Source organism: Pogona vitticeps, chromosome 15 (assembly GCF_051106095.1).
Source record: "Pogona vitticeps strain Pit_001003342236 chromosome 15, PviZW2.1, whole genome shotgun sequence".
Classification (NCBI taxonomy): Eukaryota; Metazoa; Chordata; class Lepidosauria; order Squamata; family Agamidae; genus Pogona; species Pogona vitticeps.
In genome coordinates, this window is record NC_135797.1 from 10,408,670 (window position 1) to 10,431,035 (window position 22,366).

Here is a 22,366-nt window from a genome sequence, read left to right on the forward strand (position 1 = left end):
TTTTTGGAGGTGGTGGTGGTGGGGAAGTACCTATTGGAGGACAGCACAAAAATTCCAAGGCTCGCCTTTCCCCCAACCCCCGGTACACTGGTGCCTCGCTAGACGATGATAATCCATTCCACTGAAATCGCTGTTTAGCGAAATTATCGTCTAGCGAAAAGCATTTCCCCATTAGAATGCATTGAAACCTGTTTAATGCGTTCTAATGGGGAAGAATTGCCGCTGTCTAGAGAAGATCGGCCATAGGAAAGCCGCTTTGCAAACCGCCAATCAGGTGTTTAAATAGCTGTCTTGCGAAGCTTAGGTCCCGAAAACACCCGTCTTGCGAGCATGGAGGGAGCTGTCAAAATAGTCGTCTAGCAAAAATCGGTTTGCGAAGCAGGGACCAAACATTGTCCAGCGAAATTCCCCCATAGGAATCACTGTTTTGCGAATCGCTATAGCGATCACAAAAAGCCAATGTCTAGCAAAAAACCTGTCATGTGGGGTAACTGTCTAGCGAGGCGCCACTGTATCTTCTTTTTCTAGCCCTCCATCTCTCATAATTAGCCCCAGTCTTTATTAGCAGCAGTTAGAGCTACGCTCATCAATGGGGTTGCAGGAGTTGTGATGAGAATCTTAAAGCCAGTGAAGAGACCGCACTGAAAATATTCCAAAACTGTGTTCCGACTCCACTTCGATTCTTCCATATTAATCCTGCAATGTCACCTAGGTGTCGGAGAGACTGCATTCAGCACTTCTGGTGGTATTGCAAAAAAAAAAAAGGTGTTCAATGAAATAAAATCATGACTCTGATGATGTTTAAATCCCCTGAAGTAGCACTCTTTACCCTTTTCCTAGGGGAGAAGGAGTCCATTTTACATGAACCCTCCATAGGCCATCTCCTTGTTGCACCAAGACAGACTTGGGTGGGAAAATGTGCTAAAAGCATCAATTGCTGCACGATACTCTAGGGCAGGGCAGGTGGTACTGCAGGAAAAATTAACCACCAAAGTACATATAGCTAAAGGGATAAAACATATGGATTCTTTTGCAATGGCCTGGCATCCTTTTGTTGTTCATATGAACGGCATAGATAATAAGGGACTCCTTGATGGATACAGAACTTATTGGTCCTTATAATATACTTGGAAGAGGATTATAATTTTCCGTGAAAAGCAATTTGGATATGACTCTGCGGCGGGAATGAGGGTGGAGGGAAGAAGGGTCCGGAAATCATAAAGTTGAAAGGGATCTATAAGGTCATTGGGTCTAACACCATGCTGGAATACATACAGGAATCCAAATCAAAGCAGATATGACAGAGGGTTGTCCAATTTTCTCTTGAACGCTCACCACCTTCTGAGGCCAATGATTCCGTTGTCGTATTGCTCGAACAGTTAAGAAATTTTTTTCTGATATTCAGCCTAAACCTGGTTTCTGCAGCTTGAGCCCATTGTTACGCATCCTGCACTCTGGGATGATCAAGAACCGATCCTGCCCCTCCTCTGTATAACAGCCTTTCAAATATTTGAAAAGTGCTGCCATATCTCCTCTCAGTCTTATTTTTTCAAAGCTAAACATCCCCAGTTCCTTCAATATATGATTGTATATACAGTGGTGCCTCGCATAACGATGTTAATCGGTTCCATTAAAAACATCGTTATGTGAAAACATCGTTAAGCGAAACACCATTTCCCATAGGAATGCATTGAAAACCGGTTAATCCGTTCCAATAGGAGCCTAATTCAATACATTTCAATGGTGAAAAAAAATCACCAAAAATTCAAAAAGACTCAGAACGAAGCCAAATTACTTTAACGAAGGTTTTATTAGGTGCACTAATGATTCCAAGCATTTTAAACATTTTTAAACATTTTAGAATATTTTTAAAATAGCGAAAACAGGGCTGTAAAAAAAAAGTTAAGTGAAACTGTCATCGTTAAGTGAAGCAAGGTCCCAAACATCATTATGCGAAAATCCCCCATAGGAAACATCGTTAGGTGAGGCGGCAAAATTTCCAGCAAAGGCCATCGTTATGCGAATTCATCATTGAGCGAGGCACTCACTGTAATAAATAAAACATTTATAACTCACTTTTTGCTTCAATTTAGAAGCACTCAAAGCAGCTTGTGTGAAAAAAAAATATTAAACCCCGGGCAGGATTTTATTGCAACAACCTAATTGTTATTAAAGCTGGTAGCTATAGATTTAACTCATTCTTCGTTGTTTCATAACCGAGAAAGTAACTTTTTTTGGCGGGGGGATAGCAGGTACAAAGCTGTAGTTTTGCAGGAACTGTCTTCTGAAAAGGTAACTTTTCCGGTCTTTAGAGCCATTTAAAAAAATTGAAGGCATGGCCGTCTTCATTGCTACTCGGCACAGCTTTTCAAGTTTGCAAATTAAAACATAAAGCGGAATGCCTTCTTTGCAGCAACAGCCTGTGTTTCCACAACACATCTGAGAGCGTGGAGCAGGCTTGTTCTTTGAACAAATGTTTATAATTAAAAGTTCCATATCAGCAGCCTTGGAGATACACTGCGGTCGGTTTCTTTTTCGTAAAACAACCGGGGAGCCGGGCCATGTGCTTTAAATAGTCAGCAGAGGATCAGTTAGAGCCGGAGTATGGTGTTAAATTAGAAATTATCTTTTCCTGCGGGTTGGACAAATTCTGTTTGAAGGAAGAGATCCTTGTACACGGATGTCTTTGGGAGAAAGAGGGAAGGAGATACGTCCGTGTGTGTGTTTCGGGGACGGCGTGAGATGCCAAGACCAAATATTTTAGAGCTCTGTCCATCCCCCAGAGAGAGAGCCTGGAGTCCTGGCTCCTGGCCCATCCACCCATCTTTTTTTTCCTGTGCTTCTCAATGCAAGAGTCCTCGTTTCCCTTCTCAAGCATCCAACAGCCCCGTTGTTCCCTTTTTCGGTGACCTGCGGTCAACAGCCTCTTACTCTCACAGCTGCTTGACTCCATAGCTAGTCTCTCTTCCGGCGCCCCCCCTCCACCTAAGGCTTGGGTGTTTTTTTTCCCCCTCACCAAATCTTAGAGGTTTCCGGTGGCTAAACCACCACCACCCCCAACCTTCCAAGTGTGTGGGAACAGAGACGGGTTGGGTGTGGCTCCTGAAACTGTTTGAATTTCTGGGCGTAAGGCGGTCTTGTGTTGTTTTTTCAAAACCCGAATAACACCCTAGCCGAGGGTCTCGCTGCTGATGGGGGGGTACTGGCCGAATGTCATTGAGTTTGAGTTTTAGCTCTTGGAGTGGGACGTGGTGGCGCTGTGGGCTAAACCGCAGAAGCCTCTGTGCTGCAAGGTCAGAAGACCTGCAGTCGTAAGATCGAATCCATGCAACGGAGGGAGTTCCCATCCTGCCAACCTAGCAGTTCGAAAGCATGTAAAAATGCGAGTAGATAAATTGATGCCACCTCGGTGGGAAGGTCACGGGGTTCCGTGTCTAGTCGCGCTGGCCACGTGACCACAGAAGATTGTCTTTGGACAAACGCTGGCTCTATGGGTTGGAAACGGAGATGAGCACCGCCCCTTAAAGTCGGACACGACTGGACAAATTGTCAAGGGGAACCTTTGCCTTTACCTTTAGCTCTTGGATTTAACAATTCTGGTGGCAACTGAGTTCAAGTCTGGGGAATGACCTGGGTTAACCCTCTTTAACCATCCTCTTTCAAGACAGATGTCTGTGGACGGTGGAAAATAACACTCTTTTAAAGGTTGAAAACGAACACTAGCGCAGAATGGTTTTCGGTTCCTCTTCTCCACATTTTACAGAGGGAAACGGATAGTGGGCAGGCCCATCAGAGGAGACCCTTCCAAGTTTACATTAGGATGATGTGGCCAGCTCGAGTGCCAGACCAAAGAGGCAGTGCGGTGTCGTGGCTAAAACGCTGACTTTTAGACTTGTTGAGATCAACGTTCAGCCTAGCCTTCCTCACTGGGTTGTTGTTGTGGGCCTACAGCAGGAAGGGGGGAGCCATACGACAGCCAGGCAAACCTTGAGCATGCCGAAAGAAATGTGACTTCGTTGGGTGTTGTCAAGTCACATCCAAACCTAACGAGGTCTTCAAAGTATGGGAGATGTTTAAGACGTGGCTTGACTACTGCCCTCCCCAGTGAGGCTCCACAGCTGGGCGAGGATTCAAACCCAGGTCAATCTGTCACACGATCCATACTGGCTCTCGCTGAAACAAAGGAGGGATATAAATAGAAGACACAAAAAGGAGCAAAACGGGCTGTATGGATGTGGACTCAATAAGCAGGAGATGAGTTTTGTTGTAAGTTCACATCGTCATGGAATTATAGAGCTGGAAGGGGGAGCCAGGGTCATCAAGCCGAGCTCATGCTGAAGCAGGAGATCCACCACTAAGGCCCCCCCTGGCAGGTGGCCAGTTAACCTCTTTTGAAATATCTCCAGTTGAAGGATCATCCGCCCCACCGAAGGAACTTCCTTCCAGGGTGGAACAGCACTTCCTGCCAAGAGGTTCTTGGAGATCTCCTTTTGTGTAGGAAGATCAGTGGTTGCTCTCCCTGCAAACGTTGGGTCACCGTTGGTGGTGATGACCTGACCTGCCTCGCAGGGCTGTTGGAAGGGATAAAAGAAAAAGAGGAAAGCCAGGTTTACTTGAACTCATAGCAAGAAAAATGGCATACAACGGAAACCAAGCAACTACATTGCGTCTGAGCAAATGGTTTCTCCAGAACATTTTGTCACACGGTCAGGGTTAGGGAAACGTTGCTGGATTCCAGTTCCCATCAGGATCTCTCCAAGCCTGGCCAATGATAAAGGAAGGTTAGGAATTCCTCATTAACACACAGAAAGACCTTGGTTTTCCACTCCTAGGCGACATGGTTAACGAAGCAGGGTTCCAGAGAGGGCAAGAAATGAAAGGTCTGTGTGATGCTGACACCATGGAGCTTCTGTTGACACACAATCCTTAAGATGAACGGAGAGGAGGGAAACCTCCCAAACCAGCTTTCACGGAGAGAGCTTGGAAAAGTGAGTTTAGGGCAACCGTCTTCCCCTGCATTCCCCTGGCTGTAGGGTTTGGGGGAAGCTGGGAGTTGTAGTCCAGAAATGGAGTTCTGCAAAATAGACGCAATGCAGATTTCAGGTTGCCCTTAGCGTTGGTAGGGCTAGTCCTTCCCCTCCCTCCCCCCCATAAAATATGAAAGTCCAGCTGTTCCTCACATCCGTTGGGTCTCCATCCGCTGATGAAAGGAACACTCGGCTTCCCGGGTAGGGACAGGAAGCAGAAGATGAGGAAAACTGGGTTGCTTTGAGGGGGACTCGAAGGCCGGTATTTGGCCGGTCTAACAAAGGCGTTGCCCTTCTTAAAAACGCACCTGGCTTCCTTCTCTGCTTAGCTCAACGTTTGCTTTAATGGCAATGTTTGCATTGGTCACTTCCCCTTTCCATTTCCTCCAAGGAGCTGAAGGGGGCAAGCGTCCTTTTTTGAGAGACGGGAAAAGTCACATTTTTACCGACAGCTCTCGGAATCCAAGATTTTCTGTGCCTTGCTAATCTCCCAGCCACTCAAAAGGTACCATCTTCCCATCTGTTGATTATTTCTTCTCCCCACCTCCCGGTGACCCTTCCAACAACTTTTTGAGGTCAAAAAGAATGGAGGCAGGCTCAAGGATGCTCTTCCTTCCTCCCCTGACACTCTAATCCAGGGGTTTGAAACCAGATGTTCTTAGACTATAAATCCGAGAAATCTTGGCCAGCGAAGCTAGTAGTTAAGGCTTCTGGGAGAACATGGACTAACTCAGTCCATTCTAAATGGCATGAAAATTGAGCAAAATGGAACAATAATTAAAACCAGCAAAAGGTGCCCATTGAAAACAACACAGTAGGGCGGGTTAGATAGCATCTGGCAATCTAAAAAGATGTGGTTTTGCTCCCTTCTTTAAATCTGTCGTAGTGGAAACAGGTCGCTGCTTGGAAGGGAGTGCATTTCGTAGCCTGGGAGCAACCCGAGACAAGGCCCACTCCGATGTGCTTCTTAGACAAGCCTCTGTTGATGTTTTAAAGAGGGTGTCCCCTGATGATCTTATTACAGTGGTGCCTCGCAAGACGATTGCCTCGCAAGACGATTAATCCGCAAGACAATTGGTTTTTGCGATCGCTGTTGCGCTTAGCAAGACGATGTTTTCTATGGACAATTTTTGCAAGACGACGGCTTTTCCATTGGAACACGTTAAATAGATTTCAGTGCATTCCAATGGGGAACCGCGTTTCGCAAGACGATGTTTTCGGAAGACAGCATTTTTTGCAGAATAAATTAACATTGTCTTGCGAGGCACCACTGTATCTAGATAGGCTTGTAATGAGACAGGCTGTCCCTTAGACAGCCAAGGCCCCAAGCCATGGAAGGGCCTTAAACACATATTGAATTGGAGCTGGTAAGCAATTGGGGAGCAGCGCCAGTCTTTCAGTAGCATAGCCATATGATCACAGTATCATGTACCGGGTAGCAGCCTAGCTGCTGCGCATTGCCCAATTGGAAGGTCCCAGACCCTCTTCAAGGGTGGCCCCATGTAGTGTGCATGGCAGTAGTCAAGCCATAAGGTAATTAAAGGCATGGATCACTGTTGTAAAGTCAGAGCAACTCTCCTAATATTCTGCCTATACAGTGGTGCCTCGCTTAACGACATTAATTTGTTCCAGCGAAATCGCTGTAGAGTGAAAACGTTGTAAAGTGAAAATAAAAAACCCATTGAAACGCATTAAAACCCAGTTACTGCATTCCAATGGGGTAAAAACTCACCGTCCAGCGAAGATCCTCCATATGGCGGCCATTTTTGGTGCCTGTATAAAGCAAAAAGCAAAGCGTGCTGCTTATATACCGCCCCATAGCGCTTCAAGCACTCTCTGGGCGGTTTACAATTTAATTATGCAGGCTACACATTGCCCCCCCAGCAAGCTGGGTACTCATTTTACCGACCTCGGAAGGATAGAAGGTTGAGTCAACCTTGAGCCGGCTACCTGGGATTTGAACCCCAGATCATGAGCACAGTTTTAGCTGCAGTACAGTGATTTAACCACTGCGCCACGAGGCTTTCTATAGCGAGGAATCCATCCCTAAGCACAGCGGGAAGCCATTTTGAGCACCCAGTGGCCATTATGAAAACCCGACAATCAGCTGTTTTGATTGTCGTAATGCGAAGAATCGGTTCCCGAAGCAGGGAACCGATCTTCACAGAGTGAAAAAACCCCATTTAAAACATCGTTTTGCGATTGGAATTGCGATCGCAAAAACATCGTCGTAAAGCGTATTCATCGTTATATGGGGCAATCATTAAGCGAGGCACGGCTGTATCTGACTTCTTGTAGCCTGAGCCCATTGTTACGTTTCCTGCAGTCTGGGATGACTTTGGGTATCACAAGCAAGATTTCCCTCGTTCCTAGTATTGTCTAGAGAACACAAGATATATTGTTCCTGACTTAAGTTCCAGAATTCCTCACCTATCATGGATAGGAAATACGGTCTCTAGGTGGAGCTTTGAGTAGGTGGAGTCAAGGGAAATATGATAGGCGTGGCTTGTGGAGCACACGCCCCTGAGCTCATTGATCTGCCCTCCTTCCAGAGTGGGACCCCATCCCTTTTCGAGCCTGGGTACAAATCTTTTCTCCCCTCTTCTCATCTCTTGCCACGCAGGGACGGCTGCATCAGTCGGGAAGAAATGATCTCCTACTTCATGAAGTCCAGCACTGACCTGAATGGCAAGATGGGCTTCATCCACAGCTTCCACGAAACCACGTTTCTGCGCCCTGTTGCCTGTCGCCATTGCAAAGGCTTGGTGAGCTGCTCCTCGTGTTCCGTCAGGAGCCTGCAGTGGATTGCGTGGCATTGCGTGGTGGTGTGCACGCATTGTGTGTCTGTGCTCATGATAGTGACGTGGCGTGGTTTAGGGGGCAGGGCTAGAAGCCCTGAAACGGCAGGACTTTTTGATGAGTAACCCTTATTGAGACCCTGCATAGCGAGAACCAACCATATTGTTATGAGCCGCTCCTCTTGCAAAATTAAATTATTTGGGGGGCTGCTTGTCTTGAAGTGAAGACCTGTTTTTTGTTGGTTTGTTTGTGATGTGCTCTGAAAATGTCTTGCACGGGTCTTTCAAATTCAAGACCACAGCTTCCTTTATAGAGTCAAATGCTTTTGCTTTTGGTCTTCCTCTCCTCCTGCTGCTTCCAGGTTTTCCCAGCCTTATTGTCTCTTTCGTTGAGTCTCGTCTTCTCATGTAGCACAACAGCTCCAGTCTGCTCATTAAAGCTTCTAGGGAACAGTCAAGCTTGATTTGATCTAGTGCCCACTAGAGATGGGCACAAATTGCCAATTTGGTGGTTCCTGCCTGTTTGTTTATTGGCCAAACAGATATTCAGCACTTCAAAGCTCCATCTCCTCTGGTGGATGCCCATTTGGAGGCAGTGGTCTGGCTTCCCTGCCCCGCCTCCTCCAGGCATTGCCTCCGAGCGAATGTCTGCCAGAGGAGGCAGAGCTTTGAAGTGCTGAAGACTTGCTGATGAATGAACCACCAATCTGGGTGTGTGCCCATCTGTAGCACCCACTTATTTGTCTTTCAGTTGGCTTTCGGCATCTCCTCCAACCCCATCAGATGCTCTAGCTCAGGGATTCCCAAACTATGGCCCGTGGGCCGCATCCTTTTTATCTGGCCCAGTGAACACTGCAGGCTCAGGCAGACTCAAGTCTGTTCCCTTCAGCCTGTGCCTGCACGCGTGCGTGCGTGCGTGCGTGCATTCCTTCCTTCCTTCCTTCCTTCCTTCCTTCCTTCCTTCCTTCCTTCTTCTCTATTTTTCCTTCCTTCCTTCCTTCCTTCCTTCCTTCCTTCCTTCCTTCCTTCCTTCCTTCCTTCCTTCCTTCCTTCCTTCCTTCCTTCCTTCTTCTCTATTTTTCCTTCCTTCCTTCCTTCCTTCCTTCCTTCCTTCCTTCCTTCCTTTCTTCCTTCCTTCCTTCCTTCCTTCCTTCCTTCCTTCCTTCCTTCTTCTCTATTTTTCCTTCCTTCCTTCCTTCCTTCCTTCCTTCCTTCCTTCCTTCCTTCCTTCCTTCCTTCCTTCCTTCCTTCCTTCCTTCCTTCCTTCCTTCTTCTCTATTTTTCCTTCCTTCCTTCCTTCCTTCCTTCCTTCCTTCCTTCCTTCCTTCCTTCCTTCCTTCCTTCCTTCCTTCCTTCTTCTCTATTTTTCCTTCCTTCCTTCCTTCCTTCCTTCCTTCCTTCCTTCCTTCCTTCCTTCCTTTCTTCCTTCCTTCCTTCCTTCCTTCCTTCCTTCCTTCCTTCCTTCCTTCCTTCTTCTCTATTTTTCCTTCCTTCCTTCCTTCCTTCCTTCCTTCCTTCCTTCCTTCCTTCCTTCCTTCCTTCCTTCCTTCCTTCCTTCCTTCCTTCCTTCCTTCCTTCCTTCCTTCTTCTCTATTTTTCCTTCCTTCCTTCCTTCCTTCCTTCCTTCCTTCCTTCCTTCCTTCCTTCCTTCCTTCCTTCCTTCCTTCCTTCCTTCCTTCCTTCCTTCCTTCCTTCCTTCCTTCCTTCCTTCCAATGTGTAGCCTGCATAATTAAATTGTAAACCGCCCAGAGAGTGCTTGAAGCACTATGGGGCGGTATATAAGCAGCACGCTTTGCTTTGCTTTTGCTTTGCTTCCTTCCTTTTTCTCTATTTTTCCTTCCTTCCTTCCTTCCTTCCTTCCTTCCTTCCTTCCTTCCTTCCTTCCTTCCTTCCTTCCTTCCTTCCAATGTGTAGCCTGCATAATTAAATTGTAAACCGCCCAGAGAGTGCTTGAAGCACTATGGGGCGGTATATAAGCAGCACGCTTTGCTTTGCTTTTGCTTTGCTTCCTTCCTTCTTCTCTATTTTTCCTTCCTTCCTTCCTTCCTTCCTTCCTTCCTTCCTTCCTTCCTTCCTTCCTTCCTTCCTTCCTTCCTTCCTACCTACCTACCTACCTACCTACCTACCTACCTACCTACCTACCTACCTACCTACCTACCTACCTACCTACCTACCTACCTACCTACCAGAATGTTGTTTTCTGCTAGAGGTTGCAACCCAGGCTTCAGAGGTGGGTGGCTGAGCGAGTGCTTGTTTGTGCATGTGGCAAATGGTTTCGTATTGTTTTGCTGTGGCAGACCCTGCAGTGAAGGACACCGACAGACACGTCAGGGTGCCACACCGGAGGCCCGTGCTTTGAGTTGGGGAGGCTTCTCCCTGCAGGCCAGGGTGTCCCCTTTCAGACCTTGGCATGGGCTAGCCCGGCAGTTCTCGCCCGCTTTCTGCAAACCGCCCTACCGAGCATCCGCCTGCTTCCAAGGCAGGGCAGTTTAGCAGCAGGAGCCCACGTGGACTCGTGGTGTCCCCCAGCCAACCCATTTGCCAAATGACAGTTTCACGTGCCAAAGGAGAAGTTGGCTCTCAAACCCTTATTGTTAATACGACGCGCAGAGTCTCACTGTCGAAGTGGAAATGCACGGGCATCTCGCCCAATGCTCGGCATGGGCGAAATTGCACGGCGCAGAGCGATACCAATCCGGTGCCACGTCAACTGCGGTGGCTCCATCCATGGGGATCCTGGGAGTTGTCATTGGTGGAGGGACGCCTGGGAATTCATGTCTCCTGTACTTCAGGGGAACGTCTAGCAGAAAATGAAATGCACCTCAGCCCCGGCGGCTAAACTGCGAGGCCTGCTCTTTGTAAGCAGAGTTATTTAAAGATCTCTAGGCTTCGAAACAGGACTCTCCAAATGTATTGGGCTTCAGCCCAGCCCTAGCCACCATGGCCAATGGTAGGGGATTATGGGAGTTGGAGTCTTAAGAATTGGCGGGCTGGAGGAGCCCTGCCATAAAATGAGGGGTGAACCTACAACGGCCCAGGCTCTGAGTTGAAGGACAAGAAGAAGAAAGCAAGGGAAGACCAGATTTAAGAAAATGTGTTCGGGGTGAGATAGCTTTTTTGTCCAGACACCATATTTTCCACCCATCCAGAAAATGAACATCTCTCTCTCTTTCTCTCTTCCCAGATCCTCGGACTTTACAAGCAGGGGCTGAAATGCCGGGGTAAGGGATAGGGCGAAATGGGTCCACCTACCCGTGGAAAGTGAGCAGCACATCAGTGGGCGGAGTGGGAGACGTTGCCGTGAACCGTGGATCCACCTTTCTGAGCGGGAGAGGGTCGTTTGGGGTCAAAAGAGCTTTCCTTGCAAAGCACGCATCGGTTTTAATACAGAGGGAGAGTTATTTATTTTGCCCATTCTGATTTAATCCCATTTCCACCATGGCAGATGATGTGAGCTTTGCGGAGGGAGGGAGAGAATAGCAAAGTTTAGGATGCAAGAAGCAACGAAGGAAACCAGCGCTCCTCTGACCATGTACAGAGTGTTTAGAGTGTCTCCTTTTCTCCCAGTGGGAAAGATCCAGAGCCCTCCATGGAGAGGGCATGCCTGCCAGCTCCCCTTGAGTCTTAGAACCTGGGGCAACGGGCGCAGGGTGTGTGTACGACTCTGGGGTGTGTGGGGGTCACGTGGGAGAGTCATTTGACAGGTGGGTTGATTTCTTCCAGCCTGTGCCGTCAGCTGTCACAAGCACTGCCGGGACCTTCTCTCCGTGGAGTGCCGCAAGCGCATGAAGAGCGTCAGCCTCGATGGACCAGCGACCTTGCCCGCCCGGTCCTTCAGCTTCTCTTTGCCACGTCCGGGACGGGCATCTCTGCGGCATACAGGTACCGGCCCCTGGCCCCCTCCCACCTTCATGGGGTGTTGTGGGGGGGGGCAAGGGAATGCACAATGGGGGAGGGCAGCCCAAGGAGACGCAGCCCCTTCCCTTCCCTGTTTGGGGAGAGTTTTCCTGCCCTAGCGCTGAGACACTTAGGAAAAAAAACATTCTGGTTGGTAGCAGACAAAGGGGGTCAAAGGGGCTTTGCTGCACAGCCGCGGAGCAATTTCCCTGTTTCTCGGCTCCCCTGATGTGAACCAAAAATGCTTTTAAAAGTAATTTTTAAAACGGAAGGGAGGGAAAAAACATCATGCTGTCTAGGATTAATTTTAGAAAGCTGCAAGTATGGGATGGGAGGCAGAATCCTGGAGGTCCCCTTGCAAAATGGGGGTACGATTACTCCTCTTTCCTTTTTGAAGGCCCCCGGGGATTTGTTGAGCCAGGACATGGGGGGGCACCAGGGGACTTGGGGTGGTGGGGACTGACCTTGAGCAATCTCTCTCCCCCCAACCCCCACCCCACCGCTAGCCCAAAGCTGCAGTTTTGCCCAGCCCTGCTTGAAAAAAATATATTTTAAAAAGGGAATTCCTTGAGAGAGCCAAGCCTCCGATGTTCACAGCAAGACATTTCCACACCTCCCATCGTTTGCAGCCTGCTTGCTTTTCTGATTGGTGGTGTGGATATAAACTCAAGAATCATTTACTGTACAAGTCTGATTTCTGAGCTAGGAAGTTCTTCTGAGAGTACATCTCTGGAACGCTAATATTTCCGCCACTATGAGGCTGCCCAGGAATTAAGATCATCGGGGAAGGCTTTCTTCGAGTCCCACCACGTTCACAGGTGCATCTGGTGGGGACATTGGAGAGGGCCTTCTCTGTGGCTGCTCCTGGACTTTGGAACTCCCTCCCACTGGAGGTCAGGCTTGCCCCATCTTAGCTGTCCTTCTGCAAACAGACAAGAGACCTTTCTCTTCAGGCAGGATTCTCCATAGTGACTGGCTGCCTGAGAGGGTTTTTTTAATGGATTGTTGTGCTCCGTTGTTTTTAAATGTGTTTTTCCATATTTATTTTATTGACTATTTTAAATATACTAATCGTTTAACTCCTTTAACACTTGCATACTTGCTGTTTTTAGCTTTTAAATATTGTCTTTTAATTGTTGTAAGCTGCTTTGAGTTGTTTTAAGGAGAAAGGTGGGGTAAAAATATGAATGAATGAATGAAGGAATGAAGGAAGGAAGGAAGGAAGGAAGGAAGGAAGGAAGGAAGGAAGGAAGGAAGGAAGGAAGGAAGGAAGGAAGGAAGGAACTGGTCCCCAGGAAGATGCCGTTCACCTTACTTCTGTAGCAGTTCCTAAAGAGTTCCAGCCAGTTCAGCTTCTGAAGAGTATAAGCCAAGTGAGTTGTATTTCCTAGATCTGAGCCCCATTTTTACCCTACTCAAGACCAGGGGAGACTGATGACTCTGATGCTGTGGGGCCGGTGAGTGTGTGTCAATGTTCAGTCTGAGCTTTACAAAATTCTGAACCTATTGTGGGTTCAGGACCATGGATACAGTTCCTGAAATGTTCTGGCTAAAATCCGGAGCGTATGCACAACCTTGGGGTCACCGTTGTCTCTGCTGCTCTGGGCCCTGGTGGGTGGTACCTCCTTCACTCCCTGATCCTCCAGATCCCGGGCAAGTGCGACTTGCGCCTCAAAGCCTCCCAAGAGGGAGGCCTGGCATTTCAATGTCATCTCAGCCCTCCCTAGGCTTGCTTTCGGTCCGAGCAGGCGATTGGAAATGCACAACTAGAAGCCGCTAGGTGGTGGAGCTAAGCGCGGCTTATTTTATTTTATTTTATTTTGGCCCAGATGTATGCTGATGGGTTTATGCACACTTTTGTGGATTCTCCCCACCCTGCCGGTTGGAAGGGACCCTTTGAGGTGCCCTTGTTTTCAAAGAATCCTGGATCGATGGAGTCGGAAGGGGGCGTGTAAGGCTATTGAGTCCAACCCCAGGAAGGTCTCGGGCATCTGTGAAAAGGTGTTTGAAAATGTTAAGTTCCCTTGCTCAGATAGAATCACGCTCTTCTAAAAGGCACGCTCCCCCTTTCCAAAAACTGCAGGTCTGTTCATCCACTGGGGGTAACCTCCCCACGTCAGAGCCAGTCGGCTGGGATAGAGAAATAGGAGAGGCCCTTATCCATGATTTGTGGGCTCCTCAGAAACATCTAAGATGTGGAACTTGGTCCAAGCCTTCCGCGACACAGCATCCTCCAGATACTTTGCATTGCATTGCATCTCCCAGCCTCCTTGGTCGGGGATAATGGGAGTCCTTTTGTTGTTTAGTCGTTCAGTCATGTCTGACTCTTCGTGACCCCATGGACCAGAGCACGCCAGGCCCTCCTGTCTTCCACTGCCTCCCAGAGTTGGGTCAAAGTCATGTTGGTAGCTTCGATGACCCTGTCCATCCATCTCGTCCTCTGTCGTCCCCTTCTCCTCCTCTTGCCTTCACACTTTCCCAACATCAGGGTCTTTTCCAAGGAGTCTTCTCTTCTCATGAGATGGCCAAAGTACTGGAGCCTCAGATTCAGGATCTGTCCTTCCAGTGAGTGCTCAGGGCTGATTTCCTTCAGAACGGATAGGTTTGTTCTCCTTGCAGTCCAGGGGACTCTCAAGAGCCTCCTCCAGCACTACAATTCAAAAGCATCCATTCTTCGGCGGTCAGCCTTCTTTAGGGTCCAGCTCTCACTTCCATACATCACTACTGGAAAAACCATAGCTTTGACTATTCGGACTTTTGTCGGCAAGGTGATGTCTCTGCTTTTTAAGACGCTGTCTAGGTTCGTCATCACTTTTCTCCCAAGAAGCAGGCGTCTTTTAATTTCGTGGCTGCTGTCTCCATCTGCAGTGATCACGGAGCCCAAGAAAGTCAAATCTGTCACTGCCTCCATATCTTCCCCTTCTATTTGCCAGGAGGTGATGGGACCAGTGGCCATGATCTTAGGTTTTTTTAGCTTCAGACAATTTTTTGCGCTCTCCTTTTTCACCCTCATTAAGAGGTTCGTGGGAGTCCTCGTCCAACACAACTGGAGGCTGTACGTTGGAGTGAGGCTATTCTGAGTAAGGCATGTTCTTTAATAGAATGGGTAACCTTGTCTTATTTTTTCTCCTCAGGAAGATTCTTATGTCTCCATCATTTTCTGGTTCCTGTTATTAAATAAACAAATACACGAACGAACAAATGAATGAATAAACAAAGTTTAAATGTTAACGTTGGTGGCTCTCTAGTCCTCCATTATAGGGGTTGACATTTGAAAAAAAAAAACAGTTATCTGAAAGATCATCATTTTTTTTTTAGATTGAATTGATTTTGGTTCCAGACTTCAGCAGTATCGTTAAACCGGGCGTAGGAAAGGGCTGACACGCATGTAAAAGATCAGGCATTTCATCAGCGATCTCCAGGTGGAGCTGAGACGGTGGAGAATCATCCTCACCACTCACTGTAAACAGAAGACGGCTGATGATGATCTGAAGTTACGGGGAGCGTCTTACACTCCAATTTAAAACCAGCCTCTTATGGGGAACCATGAGAACTCGAACCTTAGTTTCTTTTAGAGGAGACTCATCTCTCAGCCACCCAGGACTTGACCTGTATATTGAGTGACTGGCGTCAGCCGGCAGGCCTTGGAAACAATCCCGCTTCGAAACCTGGAGGGCTTTCAGGGGGTCCTGGATACCAGGGGGAGGCAGCCAGCCAAAGTCTCGGGGTCTGGATCTGGCCTGTTTTCACCCCCACCCCTTGGGCTGCCTTGGAACTTTCCCCATCGGAAAGTTATTTATGGTCTTGAACTATTACGATATACGATATACTATATTGTATATACGATATACACGATATACGATATAGGTGGTGGTGATGGCGTGGAATCACTCGGATAGGGGCCGATCCCTCTCCTGGAGGCTTATGGGATTGTCCATGTTCAGGTGGAATCCCCCCCCCCTCAACATTGCGGAGTCTGAGACTCTGGATGGGCGCTACCGGTAGTGGACTGGATCGGAACCCAGTTCCGACACTGAGCACAGGAGAACCAATGGAGCAGCTTTTTCATGTCCTCTTTTGCGGCGAATTCCATGAAATATCGCCTCTGCCATTTGAAGCACATTGTTTTCCCGTTTTCATCCTCCTCAACCTGGAAATATTGTGGGGTTTTGTTTGGGGAGGGGGCTGTAAGCCCCAGAATCCCCTAGCCAGCATGGCCACTGGTCTATATAGACCAAGAAATAATGTTTCCCAGCTCAACCCTTCAGCGACTGCCATCTGGGGGACCCCCTCCCCCCCCATTGTGCATTATTTCGGCTATTTCGGGCTCGCCCTTCTCTCTCCGCCTCCAGATAGCACAAGTTGTTTTTCACACATCCACACCCGAGGCCTGCCTCCTCTCCGTTCCCCCACCCATTGAGCCTCGCCCTGCGCCGGAAACCAGCTTTCCTCCAAGATAACGGCTCAGCCGAGCTATGCTTCCTGCTCGGTGCATTTCTGACGGGTGACAACGGGGGCCGGCTGTTTCCTGTGGGCGCCGCTCCCCTCTCGTGTTTTCGCTTCAGTTCCTCGGGCTGCTGGCTTGAGGTCCACGCCCTTGGTTTCTTTTGCAGCCCACCGAAAACTTGACCACACAAGGTGCTTCTTCTGCATCCATCCCAGTCCAGATGTTTCAGGGAAGAGGCTCCTGGTTCTGCAGCCACTGTGGTTGGCCTCTGGATGTGAAATGGGAGAGGTGCCCTTTTGTCCGGCCTTAGGGGGGCAAAATAGTGGGGTGGCTTTGATCTCGACATTCACCCTAACCATGCACTACCGTTTCTCCTCCGAAAACATCTGCTAAGACACCACTTGTCTGGACTTAAAAATGATCCAGGGGTTGAACAGTGGTACAGCATCGCCCCCTGGTGTTTGGTGCCAGCTTTGCATCTCTAAGAGTTATTGCAGTATTAAGGTGCAGCTGTTTGGGTGGGGAGTGAAAGAAATAGGAAAACAGATAAGGTAGTATTTTTTTCCTGGAAAAGCTTATTAAAAGCCCCAGTAAAAAAAAGCTCTTGAGTTTCACACAACCCTGCAGAATGGGAAAGAGTTTTGCACATCGCTTCCTGTAGCAGCAACATAACATTTTGCATTTTAACTCCTGGGCCCAAGGAGCAGCATCCTCTCTGGTCTGTCCGCTGAAGAGCTCAGTGTGACTGGATAGCTTGCATATTTGTTCGTTTTTGCTAAATGCAATATAAGCTCTTGCTTAACTGCATCCATTGTGTCCTGGGCTGTTTCTGCTTTTTAACTGTGGGCTCAGAAGCCCCTTCCAACTTCATTTATTTTATGATTCTGTGGTCTTGAAGGACGGATGGGCCGCTAAGGAATCACATATCTGAGCTGCATCCACACCGTCTTTCGCCCTTCAGAACTTTCCTCTGTTTTTTTTTTTCCCAGAGCTGGATGTGATTGAAAGATGACTTATGGTTTTGAAAGTGAAAAAAACTGGCTGGCCTTTTTTTAATTTGCAACCGGTCCTGTTAAGCATGAAAGGGAAAGTCGCCCTAAAGGCTCCCGTGTCAACCTGTTGGGTTGGAAAAACATTGTGGTCATGAGTCGGTCTTAAGGGAGGGGGGGGCCCTGGCTGTCACTCAGCTTCTGATGGAGAAGAATGTGTGGTGTTTGGAGAAATGGGAAAACAGATCCAGTCCCTCTCTCTTTCTCTGCCTGTTCTACCTTACAAGGTCATTGTGACGATAAAGTGAGGAGGAGGGAGAGCTCTGTACTTGGGCTGGTGGGTAGAAAAGCAGGGTAGGAATCTAATCAATCAATCAATCAATCAATCAATCAATAATTTTCTATTGGTCTTACAGGGACCTTGGGGGGGTGGCTTTCATGCTAAAAGCGGCTATCTAAGCAGCTGGCAAGGTTGAAATGAAACAACATTAAACAACACACTTGAAACACAAAAGGGGTTAGAAGGACAGAATAAGGCCGATCTAGAGAAGAAGGAACACCACATTAAAAGCCATTCCCATTACATGCCAGCTGACTTGCCCAGGGCCTGCTTGGATATTTTCCAATTCCTTTTTTATTGTGCTTAAAGAAGAAAGCTACCGCTTAGAAATGGGCGAAAGGAGGAGGAGGAAAAACCTTCCAGCGTAAAGAAGCAAATATCTGATTTTTTTTTCAAAAAAAAAAGATGCAGAAAAACATGACAACCAATAAGAAGGTCTTTGCTTGCTGACGGATGGAGGGATAGTGAGGAAGAAAACATATCGGATACTGGGAGTCATTCAGGCAGACATACAGTGGTGCCTCGCTAAACAGTTACCCCGCATAACAGTTATTTCGCTAGACATTGGCGTTTTGCGATCGCTATAGTGATTCACAAAACAGTGATTCCTTTGGGGGGATTTCGCTGGACAATGTTTGATCCCTGCTTCGGAAACCAATTTTTGCTAGACGACGATTTTGACAGCTCCCTCCCTGCTCGCAAAACGGGTGTTTTCGGGACCTAAGCTTCGCAAGACAGCGATTTAAACAGCTGATCGGTGGTTCGCAATGCGGCTTTCTTATGGCTGATCTTCGCTAGACAACAATGATTCTTCCCCATTGGAATGCATTAAATATTTTTATTTTATTTATTTATTCAATTTTTACCCCGCCCCCCTAGACAACGTCTACAACGTCTACTGAAATAGGTTTCAATGCATTCCAGTGGGGAAATGCTTTTCGCTAGACGATGATTTCGCTAAACAGCGATTTCAGTGGAACGGATCTCTATGGCGATCGCAAAAAGTCAATGTCTAGCGAAAAAACTTCCATGCGGGGTAACTGTCTAGCGAGGCACCACTGTATATGGGATTGAGGAGCCTGTTGGTGTGTCCTTTGAGATAGTGTCCCTCAACTCACCGTATTGTGCACCCCTGGGGGAATGCTAAGCGTTTCCTATCCCTTGCTAACAACTTGGTCTCCATCCATCCCCGTGTCCTTCTGGAAGTCAAAGCCACAAAATGTATTCCCAATCACGTTGCGGCGATTTTTCTTCTTTATTATCTTTGTGCTTTACTGTTACTATGGCCGTAAAATTTATACTCCCCAGTATTGTCACGATTTTCAACGACTGGTGGAATGTTTATTTTTCTTGGCTTGGGTGGACGGTCAGCTCCTCTCAGGCCGTTTGTTATTGTCTTTAAAAGTTTCCCTAAAGTTTGCATGTCGCAGGAAAAAGCTCGGTGGGGTTGGGGAATGCAGGATGGTTGCTGGAGAAAACTGTCACTTTTTGCCCTCCCCTGCCTGAAATGGCAAATATAATAATGGAGGCCTCTGTCAGTGTTATCAGGAAAATCCTATGTCTCTGGGGGCTGGGGATTCTGAGAATTGTAGTCCAAAATCACATTTCGAAGCTGTTGTCCGTAAAGGCCACGGTGGAAGCCAAAAACATCTCTGATGGTTTGGTATCAGATTTCCCCTTAGACGATGAACAGTTAGACAAAGAAAAGGCCACGTTCTCCGTGAGCCCTGCATTGCACAGGGCTTCTGCTTTGGCTGAGAGCAGAAGCACACGAAACATGGCCGTCGCCATATTAGAAAAACGAGATAAAATTGAGTGCCACACCAGGGGGAAAAAAACCAGTGTCAGTGGCCTTTTTTGTTTCTCAGGACGGATGAGGTTTTTGTTTGTATCATGGTGGGGCCCGGATTCCTGGGTGACGACCGGCGCAAAAGATTACAGAAATATATTGTTTTTCAGCCTACATTCCACTTTCCACTAAAGTCCATTCTTCTGCTGGTTTCTGCAGAAATCCAGGAGGAAAGCACACAAGCTGTGGAGGACGGGGTTTTTGATGTCCACCTATGAGGCCGGTACTGAGAGGCTGCCTAGGAGCCGTGCATCAGGTGATGATTCTTCTTTTTTTTATGCTGTTGAGAATTAAAGGAAGTAGCTGGGATATTTTAGAGAATCAAAAATAAAGCAGCCTGAACCATCACTTGTCTCCAATACGAGAAGTAATGCCAATACAGTGGTGCCCTGCATAGCGACGTTAATCCATTCTGGATTAATCGTCGCTATGTGAAAACATCGCTAAATGGAACGGAAAAACCCATAGGAACGCATTAAACTTCGTTTAATGCGTTCCTATGGGGCCCAAACTCACCGTTCAGCGAAGATCCTCCATAGCGCCTCCATTTTCGCACCCGCGGTAAGCGAGGAAACCGCGTGAAAATGGTTGCAGTGGCCATTTTGGGCACCCAGCGGCCATTTTGGAACCACCGATCAGCTGTTGGGGAAACATCGCAATGCGAAGATCAGGAAGTGAAATGCTTACGGATCATCACAATGCGATGTTTTGCCCATTAAAACATCGCAATGCGATCGCATTAGCGAACTAAAAAAATAGATTGCAATGCGGATTCGTCGTTAAACGGTTTGCTCGTTATGGGAGGCACCACTGTAATCTGTGCTAGTCTCTGTGCAAGTCTCCTAGTGGCTTTGTCCTCCAGCTTCATTTTAAGGCCCTCCAAGTTGCTGGCCATCATGGGGCAGTGAGTTCCACCGTTTCACCACGAGCTGCATGAAAGAGGACATCCTCTCATCAGGCGTTCGAATCACCAGCTTCTCAGCTAATCCCAAGATCCAGCATTAAGTGAGGGTGAAAATAACTGTTCCTTATCAGACATGGACTCAGTTGGAGACTCTTGATTTCGTGGGACCAGTGAAAGCCTCTGGGTTTTACTCTGAACTTTAAAGGAGATTATCAAAGTGGATGCAGTTGAGAGAGTGCAGAAAACCTTACAGTAGAGGGCCCTTCTATCCATGGGGAATCCGTTTCAAGGCTCTTTCCCCCTGTGGATGCTAAAAAGCGCAGATAATAGCAAGCACTATTTTAATATTAATTGCTACCCTGTTTCCACGAAAATAAGACAGGGTCTTATATTATTTTTTGCCCCAAAAACCACATTACGGCTTATTTTCAGGGGATGTTTTATTTTTTTATTTTTTCCATGTACAACCATCTGCATTTATTCAAATAAAGTCCTGTCCTCTTCTTCTGGTTGCTGCACAAGGGTGGAGGGCGGGCTTCCACTTAACTGGGCTTATTTTGGGCGGAGGGCTTATATTATGACAAGCATCCTGAAAAATCCTACTAGGGCTTATTTTCAGGTTAGGTCTTATTTTGGGGGAAACAGGGTAGACATAGCATGGTGTCTGACTTCCTCTAGTGGCCAGTTCTGGTGAGTTCGTCTTTAGAAATCGATTTCTGGATTTTTTTTTTCTTTCAATATTTCTGACATTTTTCAGAGCACGGATAAGTTGAATCCGCGGATAATGATCCCGCGGATAAGAGGGCCCTACTGTTTGTTGTAAAGACTCTACATCCTGAGCTGTTCTCTTTCCTTGATTATTTCAAGGATTGTCCTCTGCTGAGCCTTTTTCTAGGTTCCGCCACATAAATGTTTCCTTCTGGTGCAGCGAAGCGTGAATCTGGGAACTTCATGTCGTTTGGGGACTACAATTTCCAGGATTCCTTAGCTGTCGTCTCAAACAGCAACGCTACGTGCTCTGATCTATATCACAGAGGGGTGATTTAATTAGGGTATCGGCTGCTTCGTGTAACCCAGCCTTTCCTCCAATGTTTTGTCTCTGCAGAACCGCGTCCTCTTCTCTCCGCCCTTCCGCCAGTAAGTCCTCTGCTGGGCTCTGGGACCGACCCTCGCAGCGACTCGAGACCCGGGACGTATGTTTCTAATGGTGGTGGTCGTGGGGGTGGGGGTTAAGAAGGGCAGAGAGGAAGGGCACCCCATGAAGAAGTCCCTGGGTTTAGGCAATCGTTGCCCCCTCGATGGTGCCACTTTCTTAGCACAGCTGCTTGCAAAGGTTACTACCGCAAGGGTCAAGAAGAGACCTGATGTTTTGGGGGGGGGGGCGCGTTCCGAAACCATTCTGTACATTTGTATCAAGAACTGGATTCAGAGGTGTAATAATAATTCTAATAAAAGTTGACTCTTCCATTCTGGCTGGCTGTTTCCTTGCCAAAATTACGCCCTTAGCTTTTCTTTGGGAATCTGCTGTGGGATTGTGGTCTTGGGGTGGAGATCTTATTTCACTAGACCAGCAGATCTTGATCCCCCACCTCTGAGCCCCTAACACATTACCTATTTGTCTGTCTGTCTGTTTATCTAAGAGATAATGTGGCTTTTCTGTCTGTCTATCTATCTATCTATCTATCTATCTATCTATCTATCTATCTATCTATCTATCTATCTATCTATCTATCTATCTATCTATCTATCTATCTATCTATCTATCTATCCCCCCTTTTTCCTTAAAAAAGGATCTGAGGCAGCTTACGTCATTAAAAGACAATATTTAAAGCTAGTAAGTGTATATACAGTGGTGCCTCGCTTAACGATTGCCTCGCTTAATGAGGAAATCACTGTACGATTAGGTTTTTGCAATCGCTTTTGCCATCACAAAACAATGGTTTAAATGGTTTTTTTTCGTTTAACAATGATCGGTTCCCTGCTTTATGTGGTGGCTCTAAAATGTGTGTGTGTGTGTGTGTGTGTGTGTGTGTGTGTTGCAGTGCATCTTCCCTGTTTCAATTGGGGCAACATACCTCTACAATTTCCTCGCTTCTCATTTCACGTCAAGGAGA

General features: G+C 47.4%; 1 protein-coding gene across 3 annotated transcripts in view; it reads left to right on the forward strand.

The window, feature by feature from the left end:
* RASGRP2 (RAS guanyl releasing protein 2) overlaps positions 1-21,719 on the forward strand; it is a 56,370-nt gene extending 34,651 nt beyond the window's left edge. For 2 of the 3 annotated variants that reach the window (XM_078382036.1, XM_078382035.1), the window contains exons 13-17: positions 7,651-7,792; positions 11,011-11,047; positions 11,550-11,708; positions 19,508-19,604; positions 21,358-21,719. In XM_078382036.1, the coding sequence (XP_078238162.1) occupies positions 7,651-7,792; positions 11,011-11,047; positions 11,550-11,708; positions 19,508-19,566 (397 nt within the window). In that variant the 3' untranslated portion in view covers positions 19,567-19,604; positions 21,358-21,719. Of the gene's footprint in view, positions 1-7,650; positions 7,793-11,010; positions 11,048-11,549; positions 11,709-15,041; positions 15,109-19,507; positions 19,605-21,357 lie in introns of those variants that run through there. The other variant, XM_078382037.1, reaches the window with a different exon arrangement.
* The last annotated feature ends 647 nt before the right edge of the window (positions 21,720-22,366 follow it).